General features: G+C 41.7%; 1 protein-coding gene across 1 annotated transcript; it reads left to right on the forward strand.

The window, feature by feature from the left end:
* The first annotated feature begins 128 nt into the window (after nt 1-128).
* On the forward strand, nt 129-21,062 carry LOC148676332 (histone H3-like centromeric protein A). The gene is made up of 7 exons (XM_088606425.1): nt 129-357; nt 3,023-3,137; nt 17,112-17,191; nt 17,602-17,722; nt 18,801-18,916; nt 19,311-19,385; nt 20,202-21,062. The coding sequence occupies exons 2-7, from the start codon at nt 3,038-3,040 to the stop codon at nt 20,331-20,333; spliced, it is 624 nt and encodes a 207-aa protein (XP_088462551.1). The 5' UTR covers nt 129-357; nt 3,023-3,037; the 3' UTR covers nt 20,334-21,062.
* The last annotated feature ends 1,082 nt before the right edge of the window (nt 21,063-22,144 follow it).

Genomic DNA, 22,144 nt, shown 5'->3' on the forward strand with positions numbered 1-22,144 from the left:
CTTCTAATGTGAATGATTTTATTTTTTTATTTTTATTTTATCGCTTTACACATTCTTTCTACTCTAGCGTTGCCACTAGAAAAAAGAAACAAGAACAACAACACATGTCTTTTCTGTTATTTCTTCTGTCAGGGAAAGGACATTTTTCCTGTTCAAATACAGGCGCTCCAGATCTCCAGATACGCCGTAACACACAGTCATAATCCTGTCACTCATACTTTATCCCTGACTCTATTGGCCAAAAGGCGGTACTGAAGGCGGGGATGCAGAGAAGATAATTGAATGTTATTTGAGTTACGGTATTAGTGGCAAGTAGGGAAGCACGCGTGATCAGCAATTTTATTGAAAGAAATTAAGGTAGGAATACTCAAAATAAGTCCAATATTAAAGTTTAATTTTCGTCTAGATAGTTCTGTCACTACAGCTCCGACACCGCTGCCAGTTTTTGTAAATAAGCTTTTGTTAAGTTTTATCATTGCTAATTATATCATTAATTTTACTTTCTGAGTTTGCTGGCTCGCAGTAGCTAGAAATTAATATTTCAATATTTTTTAAACGTAAGAGTTCATCAAATGAATCATATTTACGACACATTTCCATCCTGGACATCATAGTCAGTTTTTTTTAACGTGGTGGTTGCTTTTAATACAATTTACATTATAATAAGATGTACATACAAATCAGATATGAAATTATTGACTCCCTCTGACTTTTGCACTGAAAAGACAGGTGTAATACTGTAGTTTTGACCTTCGGTTTGTGTGCAAATACGAAAGGCTTTTCTAATGACGACATCGAAATAAGTTGTTTTCATTCGGATATAATTCTGCATTAAAAAAATCGTACTTTTTTAGGAAATCGCTGGATTTGCAAAATGCATGAGCCAATTAAGATGGATTAATTAATCTTGATGTTAATGCATTGCTGGCATATTTACGAGACGTACTGTGATTGGTGCAATATTGGAAATTCTGCAAATACTTTCTTTGCATTTTAGAGAAGTCTAAGAAAACGCTGTGCTCATGACGCCATAAAATAATAACAAGGAATGACTTATTACACTGTAGCTTGAAAATGTAAAAGATAATCCTAAAGTTGTTTGTCATTATTCCATCCATATGTTCTGTAAGTAATAAAAAGTGAGCGAACAGCTGATTTACATGGAGTGACAAAGAAATAATAACAACAAAATGTATTTTCTGTTATTGCTTCTGTCAGGCTAAGGTCATTTTTCCTTTTCTAATAGAATCGAGCTGTGAATCCGGCCTGCTGCATAATTTCAGGGCGACCAGAAACGACCCAATTAAATGAATAAATTAATAAAGAAAGGGTTTTATTATTTTACAGCTTTATTTTATTTTAATGCACAGTGTGTGTTTGAATTCCTGTCTGGAATTCGTGTCTGGAAAAGGCAACCTCACTTAAATAAAGCAAACATTTTTATAATATGTAAATAAACATTGACAAAAATTATAGAATGACGCAAGTTTTTCTTCTAATGGGAATGATTTTATTATTTTTTTATTTTATCGCTTTACACATTCTTTCTACTCTAGCGTTACCACTAGAAAAGTGCAATACTGTAGTTTGTTCCTTCAGTTTGTGTGCAATACGAAAGGCTTTTCTAACATTGAAATAAGTTGTTTTCATTCGGATATAGTTTTGCATTTTACAAAAATCTTACCTTTGTAGGAACTCGCTGGATTTGCAAACTACTTGAGCCAATTTAGATGCATTAATTAATCTTACAAATTAAAGTTTTTCTTCTAATGTAAATGATTTCATTTTTTAGTTGTGGAAGCACTTTATATCACTTTACACATTCTTTCTACTCTAGCATTGCAACTTGAAAAAAATCACTAACCGCGCAAAATTACTCCGAACACAGTGCGGCCTGCGACTTATAACAGTACACAAAGTATAGGTAGATAGATACTTTATTGATCCCGTGAGGGAAATTGCAGTGCAACAGCAGCTTAACACACACAACACAGCCACATTGTAACGAACTATATAATAATAGTACAATACATACAATACAATACTAGAGTTACTCACAGTCCGGACACACAAGAGCAAACTAGAACAGAACAGTACACAGAAAAAGTATCACATATATGAATATAGATATAAATGTAATATAGATATAGATATAAATATAGATGTAAATGTATTGTACAGGTCCCTGGCATATATTGCACAAAAGTGGTTGTAAACGGGAAAAAGAAAAAGAAAGAGAACAGATGTAGCAGTAGATGTGTATATGCGTTTAGTCCAGAAATACCACTAAGTATTCTAGAAATTGCTTTAAAAATAAATATAAATTCAATTTTTGGGAAACCCTACGTCTGCATCATTGCAAATAACCTCCTGTGTATCCCACAATCATAAGAATACAGTAACTTAAACATTTAACAAGGGTAGCTTGTGTGTTGTGTAATTGTCTGAAATCAGACGGGTTCCTTTGAATTTCTTGTTAAATGAATTGCAACAATACATTCTAAAATTTTTCCAAGAAAAAGTAGGTCAGATATAGAGTGAAAATGGTTTAGGTAGAATTCAAGTTTTTAAGGCTATGCATGTGTAAAGTAGTATCATTGTTGGCAGGCATTCCATTTTGTCATGTGTTTTAGTTTGTACTGCATTTCAGACTTTAAGCCAAGTTAGACCTAAATGCTTTTCTACCTTAATATTAATCTTTTTTATCACTCTTGGTAAATTGCATTCATATAATCTATTTTCTGCTACTTCTCACACCTTCTAAAATGGGTGAGAGTCTGCAGGTTGAAAACCACTGACAGAACAGTATTGAATGATATACTGGCTTGTTCTCATGTTGGTTTTGGTAGGTTTGGAGGCAGGCATGTGAAAGGGGGGGACAAGTGATGTTAGTTTACAGATATAATTGCAGGGCAGGGCTTGTTAATTCATCTTATGTTTCCTGTTCAGGCAAAAATGGCTAGGTTTCCTTGTATCTGGTCTAGTAGATCTGTCTTGGGATTTGCTTTCCATGTCTACTCAGGCTCAGCACAGCAAAATGGTGAATCCGAGAGCTTCTACACGCAAGAGGAAGGCCGTGGCCCCTAAGCGCCAAGATCTCCCCCCTCCGTTACCACCCCAGCGATCTGAAAGACCAGGTCATGATTTACTTTATGATTTTAGCAGTTCCTGTTTTAAGCCAGCACATGTAGATGTCGGTTCTCTTCTGACTCCTATCACTGAATTTGTCATATTCCATTTTATCACTCCAGTGGTATCATTTGTATTGGTTATCTGTCACATCCTTTTGCAAGTGAGCGTCTGCAAGCTTAATAGGAAACACATTGGTGGATATGTGAGCACAAACTGTATTTACACATTTGTGTCTATGGTTAGTCTGTTGCCTTGTCTCTCTTTGTGGTCAGTGCATTAAATGGTCTGTGTTATAGAGGGAGAGTGTCACGACCACCAGGCAGTCAAGACCGACTCTTAAGCGAGCTAATCATCACCAGCAGCGGGTGATTATTAACAAACGCCGCCGCACGAGTTAAACCACCTGCACACACTCCACCGTGCGGTGCGCAGTGCTATTTATACCATCTTCACTTGCTTCCCGCTGCTCGGTATTGAGTCTACTCCTTGAGAGCTCTATCTGGCGTTTTTTCCTGTACCTCGTTTATTCTGGTTATTGGACTCCTCTTCTGCCTTTTTGACTTTGCACCTCCCCTCTCGCCTCGGACTGTCTGCTACCGGAGTTCTCCCTGGATTACTATTTGCCTTACGCCTTTTGACCACGACCTTGCCTCTCGTTATGTATTGTTCGCCTGCCTCATCTATTACCCGTGCCTGCGTCTATTTAGGATCCTTGTATCTTCCCACCAGGGATTCCTAACAGAATACCGAGCCAAAGATAGATCCCGCGGACACACAAGCCTTTCGCTCACTTTTCAATCGCCATTCCCAAGCTCTCACCCAGCTTCAATCTTCGCTCCACATTCTCTCCAACCACGTTGCTAGACTTCTGCCCTCCCCTGTCCCTTCGCCTCCAGCACAGACCACTGCTCTGATCCCTGTGACCCCGCCCACCACTCCCGTAACCTCACTGTTTGTTCTCCCGGAAAGATATGACGGCAACGCCGCGGGCTGTAGGGGTTTTATTGCGCAATGCTCCTTGGCTTTCCAGTTACATCCTGAGCATTTTTTTTCTCCCAGGGAGCAGATCGGTTTTGCCCTTTCCTTGCTCACTGGCAAGGCTCTGGACTGGGCAGCTGTGTTGCTTGCTAGGGGAGATTTTCAGTTTGCTGATTTCCAGCTTTTTGCTGACCGGCTCCAGGCACATTTTTCTCCGGTCAACCCGGACCTGACTCATCTCCGGCTCGCCTCGCTTCGTCAGGGTGATGGATCTCTGAATGATTATGTGGCTAAATTCCAAGCCCTCGCCACGGAATCTGACTGGAACCCTGAAGCCCTGATTTGCCTTTTTTCTAAGGGTCTCTCTGAAGATCTAAAGGACCACCTGGTGCTCTCACCACTTCACAACCGCTCTCTCGAATCAGCAATCGCTCAGGTGGTTGAACTGGACACCCACATTCGGCTGCGGAGAGCAGAGAGTCATGCTGGAAGCAGTCCTGGCCGTCCTGAAGGTACTACCCCCATGGTGCCCACTCTGCATCATGCACCCCTTTCCTCGGAGGAAAAGGAAAGGCGCCGTCGGGAGGGACTGTGTCTCTATTGCTCTGCACCTGATCACCTTCTCTCTGCTTGTCCCTTGAGACCCCCGTATCCCTCTCGAACCCTTCCGCAGCCTGCTGTTAGAGTCAGTAGTACCGTTTTTTCTCAAACCTCGTCTGGCCCTTTATTCCCAGCTGAAATTTCTTGGACTGACTAACACCTTCCCCTTTTGGTTTTTGTTGACTCGGGGGCAGCGGGGAACTTTATGGACGCCACTTTTGCTAAGAAGTGGGATATTCCCCTGGCTCCGGTCTCACCCCCGATCTGTATTCAAGCTCTGGATGGATCCCCGATTGCACCTGGACGGATTACCTGGCAGACCGTCCCTCTCTCTCTAACAGTTGGTGCTACTCATGTTGAGGAAATTTCACTCCTTCTCCTGGACTCGCCTGCCTACCCAGTAATCCTGGGTCTTCCCTGGCTCAAGAAGCACGATCCCCACATCTCCTGGGACAAGAATGAGCTCATTGCCTGGAGCCACTCCTGTCATGTCAACTGTTGTCGTCAGCCGGTTAAGGTTGCTGCTGCAGTAACCTCTATGGAGGAGCACTCTCCCATCCCGCCCCAATACAGGCATCTGAAACAAGCCTTTGATAAGCAGAAGGCTCTTTCGCTTCCACCTCACCGTACCTGTGACTGTGCTATAGAGTTGCTCCCTGGAACCCTTCCACCCAATGGACGGATCTACCCTCTCACTCAGGCAGAGAATCAGGCTTTACAAAATTATATTAAGGAGGCTCTGGAGTCAGGATTCATTCGTCCCTCCTCTTCTCCAGCCTGTGCGGGTTTTTTCTTTATTGGGAAGAAGGACGGCTCCTTGCGGCCGTGTATTGATTACAGAGGACTGAACTCCATTACAGTCAAACATCGTTACCCCCTGCCTTTAATTCCAGCCGCTTTGGAGTCCGTACGGGGAGCCTCCATCTTCTCGAAGTTAGATCTACAGGGGGCTTACAACCTAATCAGGATACTTGAAGGGGATGAGTGGAAGATGGCTTTTATGACCACCCATGGACATTATGGATATCAGGTGATGCCTTTTGGTCTTGTTAATGCCCCGGCGGTCTTCCAGTCATTCATGAATGACATCTTTAGGGACATTATTGGGAATTTTGTTTTGGTTTACCTGGATGATATCCTCATCTTTTCTACCAACCCTAGGGATCATGTCCACCACGTCCAGGAGGTCCTGACTAGACTCATTAACAACAAACTCTATGCCAAGCTTGAGAAGTGCCTTTTTCACGCCTCAAAAATTCACTTTCTGGGTTACATCATTTCCCCCCTTGGTGTAGAGATGGACTCTGCTAAGGTGGCGGCCATCAATGACTGGCCAGCTCCTCGTAACTTAAAGCAAATTCAGGTTTCTAGGTTTTGCCAACTTCTATAGACATTTCATCCAGAACTTTAGCTCCGTCGTGGCGCCTATCACAGCACTAACCCGCAATCGACCAGGCTTGGGTAAATGGAACCTGGAGGCTAACCAGGCTTTTTTACGTTAAAACAACTCTTCAGTTCGGCACCACTTCTACGACACCCGGATCCCTCTCAGCCATTCATTGTGGAGGTTGACGCCTCAGCCTATGGGGTTGGGGCAGTCCTCTCCCAGCGCCACGGGGATAAGCACATTCCACATCCCTGCACCTTCTTTTCAAGGAAGCTCTCCCCCGCCGAGGTTAATTATGATGTCGGTAATCGTGAACTCCTAGCTATCAAGCTGGCCCTGGAGGAATTGAGACACTGGTTGGAGGGGGCTCATCACCCCTTTGTCATTATCACGGACCATAAGAACCTGGCCTACATTCAGTCGGCCAAACGTCAATTCCCGTCAGGCCCGTTGGTCTCTTTTCTTTTCTCGCTTTAATTTTGTTATCACCTATACGCTTGGCTCTAAGAATGGGAGGGCTGATGCTCTCTCTCGGCTCCATGATCCCCCGGATCTGGACTACACACCAGAACCAATCATTTCATCTAACAGAATCCTCGGGGCGATCCACTGCTCTATTGAGGATCAGATCAGACGTGCCCTCAACGGAGCTATAGTTCCTTTGTGCTGCCCGCCGGATAAGCTTTTTGTACCGGACAACTTGCGTTCTGCTGTCCTGCAATGGGGGCATGACTCCCGGTTTGCAGGCCATCCCGGGTGCACACACACTCTGGACCTACTCACCAGAGATTTCTGGTGGCCTTCCATGCGATCAGATGCTGCAGAGTACGTCCGAGGTTGTCTGTGCCAGGATCAAGATTCCGCGTGCCAAGAAGACCGGTCTCCTTCACCCTCTTCCGATTCCACACCGCCCTTGGTCCCACATAGCTGTGGACTTCATTACGGACCTTCCTAGCAGTCAAGGTCATACGGTAATCTAGGTGATCTCTGATCGTTTTTCCAAGGCAGCCCATTTCGTCCCCCTCCCAGCATTGCCCACAGCCCAGGAAATGGCATCACTGTTTGTGCAACAGGTCTTTAGGATACATGGGTTGCCCAACGATGTGGTCTCGGACAGGGGACCTCAATTTGTCTCGGCCTTTTGGAAGGCATTCTGCCAAGCTTTAGGGACCCATGTATCTCTGACTTCGGGTTATCATCCTGAGGCCAATGGTCAGGTGGAACGGACCAACCAAAGCCTCCTTACCTTTTTGAGAGCCTTCACCTCCAACTCGCAGGATGACTGGTCATCGCTACTTCCCTGGGCAGAATATGCCCATAATTCTCTTACCTCCTCCTCCACAGGTCTCTCTCCCTTACTCTGTTCTCTAGGTTATCAACCCACTCTCATTCCTGTCACCCCTCCGGACACGACTGTGCTGTCGGTGCGTCATTATATTTCCAAGCTGCGGAGAACCTGGAGAATGGTGAGGACAGCTCTCATCAAGTCAACTCAGCGCCAGGCCAAATTCGCAAACCGACACCGCAGACGAGCCCCCCTTTTTCGCAGAGGACAGTTTGTTTGGCTATCAACAAGGAACCTACCTCTACACCTGCCTTCCAAGAAGCTCGGGCCTAGGTATATCGGCCCCTTCAGGATACTCTCCCGGATCACCCCAGTTACCTTCCGTCTTGCACATCCCCCCACCCTCAAAATCCACCCGTCTTCCACGTCTCCCTCCTGAAACCCTTCTACCGCTCACCTTTTGCAGCTCCACAACGTCGCCCGCCACCCCCGCGTCGCATTCTGGGGCACCAGGCATATACAGATGCAGCCATTGAAAATGCGTGAGGTATTTCGCGGCATACTGCGACACGCCCACCGGGGTATCACGCAGTTCACGTGTGTCACGTTACTAACTATCCGGCGTCGCCTTGTAAAACCGCCAGGGGGAGCTTAACCTCTCATGTACAGCATTTGAGCCTTTAATTTTGAACTGTGTATTACAGCATGTTAATCATCAGTCATTAAAATGTTGGTATATTTTATGAAAGCAAGATTGCTCAGTTGGACAAAAGTACACAACCTACCTTTATCAGAAATATTTATGCATCAAAGCCTTTACTGAAGATATTACTAATAGTATTGATAATGGATGACTTTGGACAAGCTGTATACTCAAAGTATAATTTCTTTAGCACATTTGTACAAGCACTTGGAATCTGTCCAAGCCATACTTTGTCAGGCATTTTGTTTTACTTCAACGGGCATAAAAACTTCCTTGCTTTTAACAGGGCGTTTCATAATTTCTAACTACGAAAATGATTTAACATTGGTGGTGGTGGAGGGGAGTCCCCATTACCTGTAAAGCGCTTTGAGTGGAGTGTCCAGAAAAGCGCTATATAAGTGTAAGCAATTATTATTATTATTATTAACTGGCAGGTTGTGTGTTCGAATCCAGCTGGTGCTGGACTTTTCATTTTTATTTATTTATTTTTTAATCGCGTAACATAAACATATTACCGTATGCAAACTGTACTGTATACAGTATGTATATGTATATTTAATGTCTTAACTGTGCCCGTTTAAGCATTGAATATTCATATCTAATTTTACCACTGAAGGGAAATCTTAGTAGCTGAGCATAAAAAGAAGAGGAGCATACTGTAACGCGTGTGAAGGCCATAAACGATATTAATTTTGGAACATAAACATACAGTATATGGCTGGTCTCGGTACTTTAAAGAAAAAAATACACACCAGTATTCCATTTCTCCCTAAACATTGTAAGCTTTGAAGTCTTTAACTAACGTGATACCGGAGTCAACAAGCATACTTTTAGAATTTGATTAAAAGGGAATATAATATGGAATCGCGTATCTCAAGAAATTAATAACGATATAATTATATTCATGTTGCAAAAGAACTGCAACGGACATAAAAACTCCCTTGCTATTAACAGAGCGTTCCATAATTTCTAACTACGAAAATGCCAGGTGAAAGGATTTGTAAACATATTTTGTTAAAGCAAGTCAGTTTTTTCCGCAACACATAAAATACATTTTTCCACGAAAGTTTAGCCTTTGTCACTAATGAAACCACTAAATAAAGACATAAATATAGACATCTTAAGATTTGTTTTATTTAGTGTTATTAGCAGGATGAACTGTCAGAGTGTATATTTTGTCGCAGAGTTGCTGCAAGATGTTAACAGTGAAAAAGGTATTTAGAAATGAGTTATTTCAAGATGAAAAAGAAAACATACACGAAACATGGTTTCATTATGACCAGAATCGGTCTTGAGATATTTTTAACTTGATTTACAGTATTTGAGAGGTATGTCTTAACACCGATACTACAGTGCTTAAGTACTGCTCACGTACAGTATATGTTTCTAGGTTTATATTATGCATTTCATACGGTCAAATTACTTTTGAGCAACTAATAAGAAGCGCGAAACGGTATGCGTTTTAGTTTCGTTTTGTGCTGGGACCCGTGGATTGATTAGAGATATCAAGTACATACAAGTCATTTTTTAAATGTTGTAGTTCGTCTTGAAAAAATGTTACGAGTACATCATCTATCAACAATTACACAGGTTCTGTTTCCATATTGCGGATTTTGGTTACGTAATATTATTTTCTAGATTTCACGTTGTGAATATATGATTTGGGCAAACAGAGCCGCAAAGAAGTACATTATTGGTTGTTGTTTTTTTTTTTGCAGTTTTATCTAGAACAAGCGATGCTTAAACCTTTGTCTGATTCTTGTGAAACTATCCACACGACAGTTACAGTACCTAGGAGTTGACTTCAGTGATGTCACTGATGGGATGTTTCTAAAAATCCATCCTCTGTAAAACGTCTTCTCTAGTTGTCCTGCATATGTATTCGCTAATGAAGCTGTGTGTTCTGAGCCTGGATCTCTACATTTCTGTATGAACCAGCTTAGAGGGCTAAAGACAGCTTGTGTTTAAATTGAGTGTAAGGCAATTTATGCTTCTAAAGTCATGGTCAGCATTTATTTTTGTACTGTGCTGTAAACTTGTTCTGTGCCAAATCACATTATTTTATAGCGTTTTTATAGCGTTATCAAATCCGGTGGCGCTGTGTGTTAGTTTACTGACTCCCATGTCACATGGTCTGTGATTGAAACCTGTAAAACCGGTTTAATTCGTCACAGCCAGCACTCTTCAGGTGTGAGGGTCTTCTGCTCAGAATGAAACGCTAAAATGTTTGTGTATATTCTAATGGTAGTGGGGGCAGGGTGTGTGGGAACAGGTTTGGTTGAAATTGCATTGGAGATCTATGTTCTTCACACCTGAAACATTTTCTCTGAAAGCATTTTCTTCGCAGTTTAACCGATCTTGTTACAGCATGTTACAGTTTACTATTATTAACCATATTAATTTTAAGTGCTTAATGTAAAATCTTGTAAAAATATATTTTCATTGTTCAAATATACATTAAGTCTGACTATCATATAATAAGTTAAATACAAAACTAAAGAAAAAATAGGGTTAAATATAATTCAAAATATTTTGCTAACAGTGTTAACTGTTTATGAATAATAAAATGTATTAACTAAGGAGTAGGATGGCACAGTTGTTAGTATGTTTTTTGTTTTGTTTCTTTTTCATAAATACAACAGTAGTACCTGATGTCTCAGTGGCTTTCAAAATTAAATTATGCATGCAAACCTGTGAACTAGAAAGATAACTAAGATATCCATCCATTATATTCCATAATATCCATGAAATATATGGCGCTGAAATATGTGTGACGCAGTGGTGGCCTGACACGGTGAGGTGCCCTGGCAGCTGTATGATGCAGTGGTGGCCTGGCACGGTGAGGTGCGCTTGCAGCTATGTGACGCAGTGGTGGCCTGGCACGGTGAGGTGCGCTGGCAGCTGTGTGATGCAGTGGTGGTCGGGTATGTAGAGGTGCACTGGCAGCTGTGTGTTGTGACGCAGTGGTGGCCTGGCACGGTGAGGTGCGCTGGCAGCTGTGTGATGCAGTGGTGGCCGGGCACGGTGAGGTGCGCTGACAGCTGTGTGGTGTGACGCAGTGGTGGCCTGGTACGGTGAGGTGCGCTGACAGCTGTGTGGTGTGACGCTGTGGTGGCCTGGCACGGTGAGGTGCGCTGGCAGCTGTGTGATGCAGTGGTGGCCGGGCACGGTGAGTTGCGCTGGCAGCTGTGTGGTTTGACGCAGCTGGTGGCATGGCACGGTGAGGTGCGCTGGCATCTGTGTGATGCAGTGGTGGCCTGGCCCGGTGAGGTGCGCTGGCAGCTGGGTGATGCAGTGGTGGCCTGGCACGGTGAGGTGCGCTGGCAGCTGTGTGGTGTGACGCAGTGGTGGCCTGGCAAGGTGAAGTGCGTTGGCAGCTGTGTGGTGTGACGCTGTGGTGGCCTGGCACAGTGAGGTGCGCTGGCAGCTGTGTGATGCAGTGGTGGCCGGGCACGGTGAGTTGCGCTGGCAGCTGTGTGGTTTGACCCAGCTGGTGGCATGGCACGGTGAGGTGCGCTGGCATCTGCGTGATGCAGTGGTGGCCTGGCACGGTGAGGTGCGCTGGCAGCTGGGTGATGCAGTGGTGGCCTGGCACGGTGAGGTGTGCTGGCAGCTGTGTGGTGTGACGCAGTGGTGGCCTGGCACGGTGAAGTGCGTTGGCAGCTGTGTGGTGTGTCGCAGTGGTGGCCTGGCACGGTGAAGTGCGTTGGCAGCTGTGTGGTGTGTCGCAGTGGTGGCCTGGCACGGTTACGTGCGCTGGCAGCTGTGTGGTGTGACGCAGTGATGGCCTGGCATGGTGAGGTGCGCTGGCAGCTATGTGGTGTTACGCAGTGGTGGCCTGACACGGTGAGGTTCGCTGGCATATAATGAATATATTTCCATGGATATAATACAACTGTTATTATTGATCACCGAATTATTGTACTTGACATGACTTCATTCAGCCTTTCCTGAACGTCTATGACAGGCAGAGAGAGTGCTGTTTCTGGTGCGATCTTTTGCAGCTGACATTTCACTGTTTTAAACGAAGAAGAAATTAGATTGCTCATAAATCACTTATTCTATATAAACACAGCTTAATTGCCCTCCGAAAATCCTCTTTTTCTTGTTCGTTTTAGAGACCTTGATCGAAACTGATTTTAGATGTCAGAAAGGATTTATTTTCTCTGTATTTCCTACATTGCTTTGTCGAGATTTTAACTTTATATCTAACTTTATATCTAGGCTCAGATTTCAACTATAAATCGTACAGTGATTAATAGCAGTAAAAACTGATGTTTTGCGCCCTCCTACCACAAAAATATATGTTTAAAAAAATGTCATGTTCCCATAAAAAAGTCATGCCTTGGAGTATAGACCCCCAAGGGAATGCCATAGACTCAAACTGCAAAATAAACACATACAGAAAGAAAGTATTTGTATTGTAATTGCAAATCCTGGTACTGTATGAGTGATTGGTATGACTTTCCTCATTACAAATCTCTTAGAATTTAAATTTCTCTGTAACTCCAGGTCAGAACAGAGAAAATGTAACTGCCTTAAGGAGTTTACGATTATGAAAAATAGAAGGATAAGCATGATATGTATGTCTTCTGTCATTTTCATGTTACTGAGTCATGTTACTGAGCACCAAATCTTATTGAGAATATGAATCCATTTAAGGTTTATACCATTAAAGTAACGGTTTATTCCATGTTGAAAATGTTTGTACCAGACTTTTTTGAGGCCTGTTTAATTGTGTCTGAAGTCTGATGTTGTAAATTTTATTGTTAAAAAGATCCATGAAAATGTCACTACTAAAGTTAGCTGGTACTGTTGGTATTGTAAGTGGCAAGTAGAGCTCATATTTTAGATTTTGTGTAGTTGCTAGCGTTGAACTGTGTGTTGGACGCACATGAATTGAAGGAATGGGCAAACATAGCTGATGCGGATCCACAGAGCCAGCATATTAAGATGTTTATAATTAGAGGCAATTGGTTTAAATAACTAGGTATGGATACTGATGTGCAAGAGAGGTGGAAAGGCTGTTTCCTTAAGCCAGCACTATAAAATATTTTATTCTCAGTGAGATGCTGCCATTTCATAGTGGGTTTCTAACACCGTGTATAGTTCCATCCTCACAGTGCCTTTACTTCCATTTCTAATCTCTTTATCCAGTACAGAGGATTTGGAGCCTATCCCAGTAAGCAACGGACACAAGGCAGAATACACCCTGGACATAGCGCCAGTCCATCACAGGACAGACAGACACAAACACACACACACCAGGGCCAGTTTTCCCATAAACCAATTAACTTACCAGTATGTTTTGGAGTGCGAGAGGGAGTCATATCACACATATGGAGAAAAACCATGTAACCCAGAGAGAACATGTAAACCCCACACACACAGGATGGCAGGAATTGAACCTAGGACCCCAGTGCTGCAAGATAGCAATGCTAACCACTTCGCCACCATTATAAATGGATAGATATCTTAGTTATCTTTCTAGTTCACAGGTTTGCATGCATAATTTAATTTTGAAAGCCACTGAGACATCAGGTACTACTGTTGTATTTATGAAAAAGAAACAAAACAAAAAACATACTAACAACTGTGCCATCCTACTCCTTAGTTAATACATTTTATTATTCATAAACAGTTAACACTGTTAGCAAAATATTTTGAATTATATTTAACCCTATTTTTTCTTTAGTTTTGTATTTAACTTATTATATGATAGTCAGACTTAATGTATATTTGAACAATGAAAATATATTTTTACAAGATTTTACATTAAGCACTTAAAATTAATATGGTTAATAATAGTAAACTGTAACATGCTGTAACAAGATCGGTTAAACTGCGAAGAAAATGCTTTCAGAGAAAATGTTTCAGGTGTGAAGAACATAGATCTCCAATGCAATTTCAACCAAACCTGTTCCCACACACCCTGCCCCCACTACCATTAGAATATACACAAACATTTTAGCGTTTCATTCTGAGCAGAAGACCCTCACACCTGAAGAGTGCTGGCTGTGACAAATTAAACCGGTTTTACAGGTTTCAATCACAGACCATGTGACATGGGAGTCAGTAAACTAACACACAGCGCCACCGGATTTGATAACGCTATAAAAACGCTATAAAATAATGTGATTTGGCACAGAACAAGTTTACAGCACAGTACAAAAATAAATGCTGACCATGACTTTAGAAGCATAAATTGCCTTACACTCAATTTAAACACAAGCTGTCTTTAGCCCTCTAAGCTGGTTCATACAGAAATGTAGAGATCCAGGCTCAGAACACACAGCTTCATTAGCGAATACATATGCAGGACAACTAGAGAAGACGTTTTACAGAGGATGGATTTTTAGAAACATCCCATCAGTGACATCACTGAAGTCAACTCCTAGGTACTGTAACTGTCGTGTGGATAGTTTCACAAGAATCAGACAAAGGTTTAAGCATCGCTTGTTCTAGATAAAACTGCAAAAAAAAAAACAACAACCAATAATGTACTTCTTTGCGGCTCTGTTTGCCCAAATCATATATTCACAACGTGAAATCTAGAAAATAATATTACGTAACCAAAATCCGCAATATGGAAACAGAACCTGTGTAATTGTTGATAGATGATGTACTCGTAACATTTTTTCAAGACGAACTACAACATTTAAAAAATGACTTGTATGTACTTGATATCTCTAATCAATCCACGGGTCCCAGCACAAAACGAAACTAAAACGCATACCGTTTCGCGCTTCTTATTAGTTGCTCAAAAGTAATTTGACCGTATGAAATGCATAATATAAACCTAGAAACATATACTGTACGTGAGCAGTACTTAAGCACTGTAGTATCGGTGTTAAGACATACCTCTCAAATACTGTAAATCAAGTTAAAAATATCTCAAGACCGATTCTGGTCATAATGAAACCATGTTTCGTGTATGTTTTCTTTTTCATCTTGAAATAACTCATTTCTAAATACCTTTTTCACTGTTAACATCTTGCAGCAACTCTGCGACAAAATATACACTCTGACAGTTCATCCTGCTAATAACACTAAATAAAACAAATCTTAAGATGTCTATATTTATGTCTTTATTTAGTGGTTTCATTAGTGACAAAGGCTAAACTTTCGTGGAAAAATGTATTTTATGTGTTGCGGAAAAAACTGACTTGCTTTAACAAAATATGTTTACAAATCCTTTCACCTGGCATTTTCGTAGTTAGAAATTATGGAACGCTCTGTTAAAAGCAAGGGAGTTTTTATGTCCGTTGCAGTTCTTTTGCAACATGAATATAATTATATCGTTATTAATTTCTTGAGATACGCGATTCCATATTATATTCCCTTTTAATCAAATTCTAAAAGTATGCTTGTTGACTCCGGTATCACGTTAGTTAAAGACTTCAAAGCTTACAATGTTTAGGGAGAAATGGAATACTGGTGTGTATTTTTTTCTTTAAAGTACCGAGACCAGCCATATACTGTATGTTTATGTTCCAAAATTAATATCGTTTATGGCCTTCACACGCGTTACAGTATGCTCCTCTTCTTTTTATGCTCAGCTACTAAGATTTCCCTTCAGTGGTAAAATTAGATATGAATATTCAATACTTAAACAGGCACAGGTAAGACATTAAATATACATATACATACTGTATACAGTACAGTTTGCATACGGTAATATGTTTATGTTACGCGATTAAAAAATAAATAAATAAAAATGAAAAGTCCAGAACCAGCTGGATTCAAACACACAACCTGCTAGTTGGTAGTCACGCACCTAGACCAGTAGGCTACAGTACAGCTCGCATGAACAGGCAGGCGAAACAGCCCTACACAGCCCTGTCGCAGTACACGGATATAATCATACCGTTATTAAATTCTTGAGATACGCGATTCCATATTATATTCCCTTTTAATCAAATTCTAAAAGTATGCTTGTTGACTCCGGTATCACGTTAGTTAAAGACTTCAAAGCTTACAATGTTTAGGGAGAAATGGAATACTGGTGTGTATTTTTTTCTTTAAAGTACCAAGACCAGCTATATACTGTATGTTTATGTTCCAAAATTAATATCATTTCTGGCCTTCACACGCGTTACAGTATGCTCCTATTCTTTTTATGCTCAGCTACTAAGATTTCCCTTCAGTGGTAAAATTCAATATCTACAACGGGCACAGTAAAGACGTTTACAGTAAGTCTTTCTACGACAGACCAACGGACCACGAGTGCGCCTGTCGGTCAACCAATCACTGACCGCGGTATTTTGCGCCATCGCGCGTCACGATGCACGACGCCGTAGCCAATTACCTCCGGTACGTGTCTGTACCGCGCACTTTGAATGGCTGCATCTGTACAGTCCACAAGATCCTTGACTCTAGATGGAACCGCGGTACCCTTCAGTATCTGGTTGACTGGGAGGGTTATGGCCCTGAAGAAAGATCTTGGGTTCCGGAGAAGGATATTTTGGACCCTACGCTAGTCAGAGACTTCCACAGGGACTATCCCGATCTGCCTTCTCGGGCGTCTGGAGCCGCCCGTAAAGGGGGGGGTACTGTCACGACCACCAGGCAGTCAAGACCAACTCTTAAGCAAGCTAATCAGCATCAGCAGCGGGTGATTATTAACAAAAGCCGCCGCAGGAGTTAAACCACCTGCACACCACTCCACCGTGCGGTGCGCAGTGGTATTTATACCATCTTCACCTGCTTCCCGCTGCTCGGTATTGAGTCTACTCCTTGAGAGCTCTACCTGGCGTTTTTTCCTGTACCTCGTTTATTCTGGTTATTGGACTCCCCTTCTGCCTTTTCGACTTTGCACCTCGCCTCTCGCCTCGGACTGTCTGCTACCGGAGTTCTCCCTGGATTACTATTTGCCTTACGCCTTTTGACCACGACCTTGCCTCTCGTTTTGGATTGTTCGCCTGCCTCATCTATTACCCGTGCCTGCGTCTGTACAGGATCCTTGTATCTTCCCACCAGGGATTCCTAACAGAGAGATGCTAATGGACAAAGTACGTTTCTTCCAGGGACCAGTGCTATGATGGAGGTCAGCCCGGTCCAGGAACCTACTAACAAGCAGCTACGCAGGGGCCCTTCCACCAGAGCAGTAATGTCCTTTACACTTCAACTGGGCACCACACTGGATACACACACTCTGGATATACACACACATTGGGTAAACTGTACACTCACACTGGATACACACTCTGGACACCAACACACACTGGATAAACTGTACACTCACACTGGATAAACTACACACACTCTGGATAGACACTGGATACACACACACTAGAAGTACACACTCTGGACACATACACACTGGATTAACTGTACACTCACACTTGATACACACACTCTGGATACACACACACGATGGATAAACTGTACACTCACAATGGATACATACTGTACACACAGTGGATACACACTCACAAGGGTTAAATACTGTATTTAGCTTTGCCTGTGTCCAGTCCAGTACATCTGTGTGTAGATTGATTGTTCTTGTCTACACAGACTCAGCAGAGCAAAATACAAAATCAGGAAGAACCAGGTTCTGCTCGTAAGAGGAAGGCTGAGGTCCCTCAGCGCCAAGTTCCTCCCCCTCCGCCACCACCCCAGAAATCTGACAGTGCAGGTCAGTGTGAAGCTCCACCACTGTGACTCGCTGTGTTTCTGTGTGTCTCCATCTGCCTGTCTGTCCCTCTGTGTCTGAGTTATTGGCCTCCCTTCAAATTTTAGTTCAGGGTTATTGTCATGTGTTCCTGGGTACAATGAAATGCTTACTTCCGTGTTTTCCTCAAACATGACAAATGACATAAAATATTACATAACATTGACAGAAAATTACATCTCAATTCTTGGAGACAATAACAGGGTAGCAGCTATTATTTAACCAGCATTTAGATATCAAAGCTGTGTGCAAAGTTCAGCAGTGGCTGTAAATTCACTGCAAAGTTGTGGTTGTGTTTTGAGTTCAATGCAAAACAGAGGGGTGTAAGTGGGTGGAGAATTTAAGAGGTGGAGTTTAGGAGTCTTATGTCTGTGCTGTAGAAGCTTTTTTTGAACCTAGAGGACCAGGCTCTTATAAAAAGTGCATTTCCAGGGTAGTTTTGATCCTTGATAATTTTACTTCCCGTTCTTAGGCAGTGCGTGGATACTGCATGGTCATGGTCATGCATGGCATGGTCATCTGTCACTTTAATCATTTAATTTTTGTAAAGTCAGCTCTTGCAATAAAAAAATCAGCACACACACAACTGAATGCAAAGTGCTGCTCCTGTAAAGGTCCTTAAATTGGTCTTTTTTGTGATCCAGTCATACCATCTGCCATGGGAAAATAATTGTGAGCACATGTCAGTTAACCACTGAAGTACACTAGTCATTGCCAAGCCTGGCCACATACTGTAGGTTGTGCATTATACAGTATAGTTTGACATTCTCTTCATATTTTCTTTTGAGGCAGGTTAATCTGCTAACCTTATGCTTTGTAGGAGTATATACCCAACCAAAATTGTGTTTATCTGAACAGCAGTTACTTACTTTTGAAATATTGGAATAAACATATATATGCGATATATATAAATCTCTAAGTTTATGAAGAAACGTGTGTGACTGATATGCGAATTGCAGACTGTATGTGTCTATATTTTTGTTTAGTCTGTTGCCTCATATCTTTGTGTGAACAGTGCATTAACTTATTTGTTTTGTACAAGGGGAGAAGCCAGTGAAAAAGCGTACATACCGTCCAGGGTCCCGCGCTTTGATGGAGATTCGCCGGTACCAGGAATCCACTCATCTGCTTCTACGCAAACGCTCCTTCGCCAGATTGGTAATGTCTTGTACACACTCATGCTACACAAATAGTGGAAATACAGTAAAGCAGTGCTCTGTATACAATGGACTTCTTTATTGTATGTTTTCTTGGTAACAGAAGAGCACTGATGCTGACAATAACTCTGCATGCTTGTCTGGTATCATTGTGTTTTGCTACCACAGTCCCACTACCCGGAAGCAGTGAGTGAGGTGAGGAGCAGTGAAGCTAAAAAACAAAGTAGAATTAGTAGGAGTTTAACTCAAGTCGCTTACTTGTGTCTCTCCACTCAATTCTAGAAGGTTTTGTGGGGGGGGTTTAATCACCAGCAGCTTCAGACATTTGCAGGGACATTAAATCGGACCATTCGAGCCTTGATTGATCTTCCGCTAAAGATGTTGTGTGGTTCCAGGTACGCGAGGTGTGTAAGCAGATGTTTCTGATGGATTACAGATGGCAGGGCATCGCTATCACCGCGCTTCAAGAGGTGAGACTGTGGGTTTACCTTGTGGTCTACTGTCTTTGAGTTTAGCGGTACTTTATTGTCACTCTACACCATTGACATACTTGTGTACTTGAATTTATATTTACATCTACATCAGATATGGGTATACATATAAAGATTCACATTTAAATTGTTCCAGAAATGGCCAGATCCCATCACATCTATTGCCTGTCTTTGTCTGCCAATGCATGGTACAATATACCTGAAGCTGTACCTGGTTATCTGTACAACGCAATGTAATCACCCAGGAATCTGAGCCCTCTACTGCCACCTATCAGACTGTAGCAGCAGACCTAGTGTCTTCTGTCAATTATTGATCTTACCGTGATTGTTTTTCCACATATCAAATGTGGTTAAATGTTCCTGAATTGTTAGCCTTGAGACAGAAATTAATCTTGAGCTTTGTTAAAGGGAAATTATTTTGTTTAACAGTTTAAAATTATTTAAGGATCTTGAATAATTATGAACCGTGACATATTCCAGTGGGATAGACTGGCATTCCGTCCAGGGTGTACACTGGCTTGGGTCTTTCGCATGCTGAGATCTGGCTCCCCTGTGACTCTAAATTGGAAGAAGCAGTTGGAAAGCAGATTGATGAGTGGAAATATACCATGTTTGGTGTACTAACTACTTGACACATTTTTTATGCTCACATCATCTGCTCCTTGTATTTATATAATATGAATTCAATACGTGAGCCTTTGCAAAATCCAGGTTTACCAAATTGTTGTGGTCATTTTGTCTGTCTGTTGGGAAATGCGCCCGGTGTCTCTGATCTACACCTCTGCCCTCTCTTAGGCTGCAGAGGCGTTTCTAGTGCGGCTGTTCCAGGACTCCTACTTGTGCTCATTGCATGCCAAGCGGGTCACCCTGTTCTCCAAGGACGTCCAGCTGGCCCGCCGTATCCGGGGTCCTGAGGACCGCGTGTGAGGAGCCAGTCCAGCACTGTTCAGCAGGATGGCCACAATGTCTGGATATTTGTCAGTTGTTACAGGTGTTGTATTTCCACAAGTTCTGTTAAGTTGGAAATGATTATGTTCGATTTTTGAGCTCCTGTTGAAAACTTTTCTATGTTATGCAAAGACTGTATTTGAAATTGTTACAGTATGTTCTGTTGTTTGAATTTTTATGATGTCGAAATAGTGGCTTGAATTCTGTACCTAAGAATACCAATAGTTTTTATTTGCGAGCAATTTTCAAAGTCCTGTACTATAGCTCACATAATACTGAGCCTGTTACTGACTTTTTCAAGAAAAGACACATTGGAAATGGTAGTTTTAAGTAGTATGTGGGAAAGTGGTTTGCGGTAAGGAAAAGGAAAAAGAGTTATATTAGTTTCTATTTTGTTTTACAGGGTTAGTCAAAGTGTGGTTGTTAATGTTGACGGTTTATTACAAATTAGTTACATGGGTAACTGAAAAAAAAGATTTCAAATTAAAGCATAAATGTCAAAGATTCTAACAGTTACAGTCCTTCTGTGGAGGAGAAAATAATGCTTCAGTAAAGTAATTGACCTTTATACTTGTCTACAGCAACCCTGTTTCTACTAAAGGTTTTTTGTAGATTGTGTTTTTATTTATTGTGTTTGATATTATGTAATTTATGGTTATTATGTTTGTATTGTAATTTTTGCAAATAAAAAAAAAACAGGTGTCAAAATAGCAGACTTTAAGCTGACGGGACGTTAGGAGGTCTTTACTTAACAAAGGATCAAAAACAGGAAGTAAGATTAAACACACCGCTGTGGAGGTGCAGGAGGAAGGATTGTGAGGTGCCAGAGCTGGGGTAGGTGTCCAAATAGGTCTAATAAAATATGGGATACAAAAATAGACCATATTACAGTTTTTCTCAGCTGCTCAAATTCAATTCCTGAAACATACTTTTTCAAAATGGTTAATGCAAGTCCCGCGAATTAAGTGTGATTTGAGAAACACTTTTGTCATTTATGACTGTGTTTACACAAAATTCAAAGCACATTTGTACAAAACAATGAATGCAAATCTGCAGTTAACAGAGTAAGGCTTGTGAAACTAAATGAATTAATTAGTTCACAGCTGAAAGCAACCAGTCCCATGACTTAAACCTTACAGATAACAGCCACAATTGTTATATCATCAGTCAAAACTGAAGCATACATTTACTGTATTAGGTTACCAGTGAGTTAGTTTTGCAGAAGGATGGAGCAGGAACAAGTAGTTGAAAGAAAAAGGGGTCTGAATGCATGGTGATAGTGCTGGGGGGAGATAATGGGAAAGAGAAAGGTGGAGTTATACAAATACTGTACCTCTAATGAAATAAAGGTCACCACAGTCCAAATCATGGCTTAATAGTGACGTGGCAGGACCCTTATTGGACACGGAGTCATACTGAATGTGACAGGACAGTGAGGGGTAATATAACCATGTTACTATATCAGATGTTATCATCTTTTGAATAGCTTTCTGGAAGCAAAGATAGCCAGTATTCCATTTCTGGGCTCTATTGTATTGATTGATGTCCTGTTTTGCATCTGAAGCATGTGCTAAGTCTTTTGATTTTGTTAGAGCCTTTTGCACCTATATTGTCCTGTTTTGCAGAAAGATGGTTTTGAGGTTTGGTTAACTTTTTGAAAATGAGAACTTTCAAGAATTTATCTCAGGAAAACTGTGTTAAATTAGCACATGAGATTGCAAATGTCATTTGCAATCTCATGTGCTACATTAAGAAAAGAATGCTGCTCTGCTCTGTAGTCATTCCAGAGC

Source organism: Lepisosteus platostomus, chromosome 2, assembly GCF_059453375.1.
Source record: "Lepisosteus platostomus isolate fLepPlt1 chromosome 2, fLepPlt1.hap1, whole genome shotgun sequence".
NCBI lineage: Eukaryota > Metazoa > Chordata > Actinopteri > Semionotiformes > Lepisosteidae > Lepisosteus > Lepisosteus platostomus.

Bases quoted from the DNA above. Each gene is read 5' to 3' on its own strand.
- LOC148676332 (XM_088606425.1), top strand. From the start codon at position 3,038: ATGGTGAATCCGAGAGCTTCTACACGCAAGAGGAAGGCCGTGGCCCCT. The intron at 17,192-17,601 runs GTAATGTCCTTT...TTGTCTACACAG, and splicing joins GGGGCCCTTCCACCAGAGCA to ACTCAGCAGAGCAAAATACA. The intron at 18,917-19,310 runs GTAATGTCTTGT...GTGTGGTTCCAG, and splicing joins AACGCTCCTTCGCCAGATTG to GTACGCGAGGTGTGTAAGCA.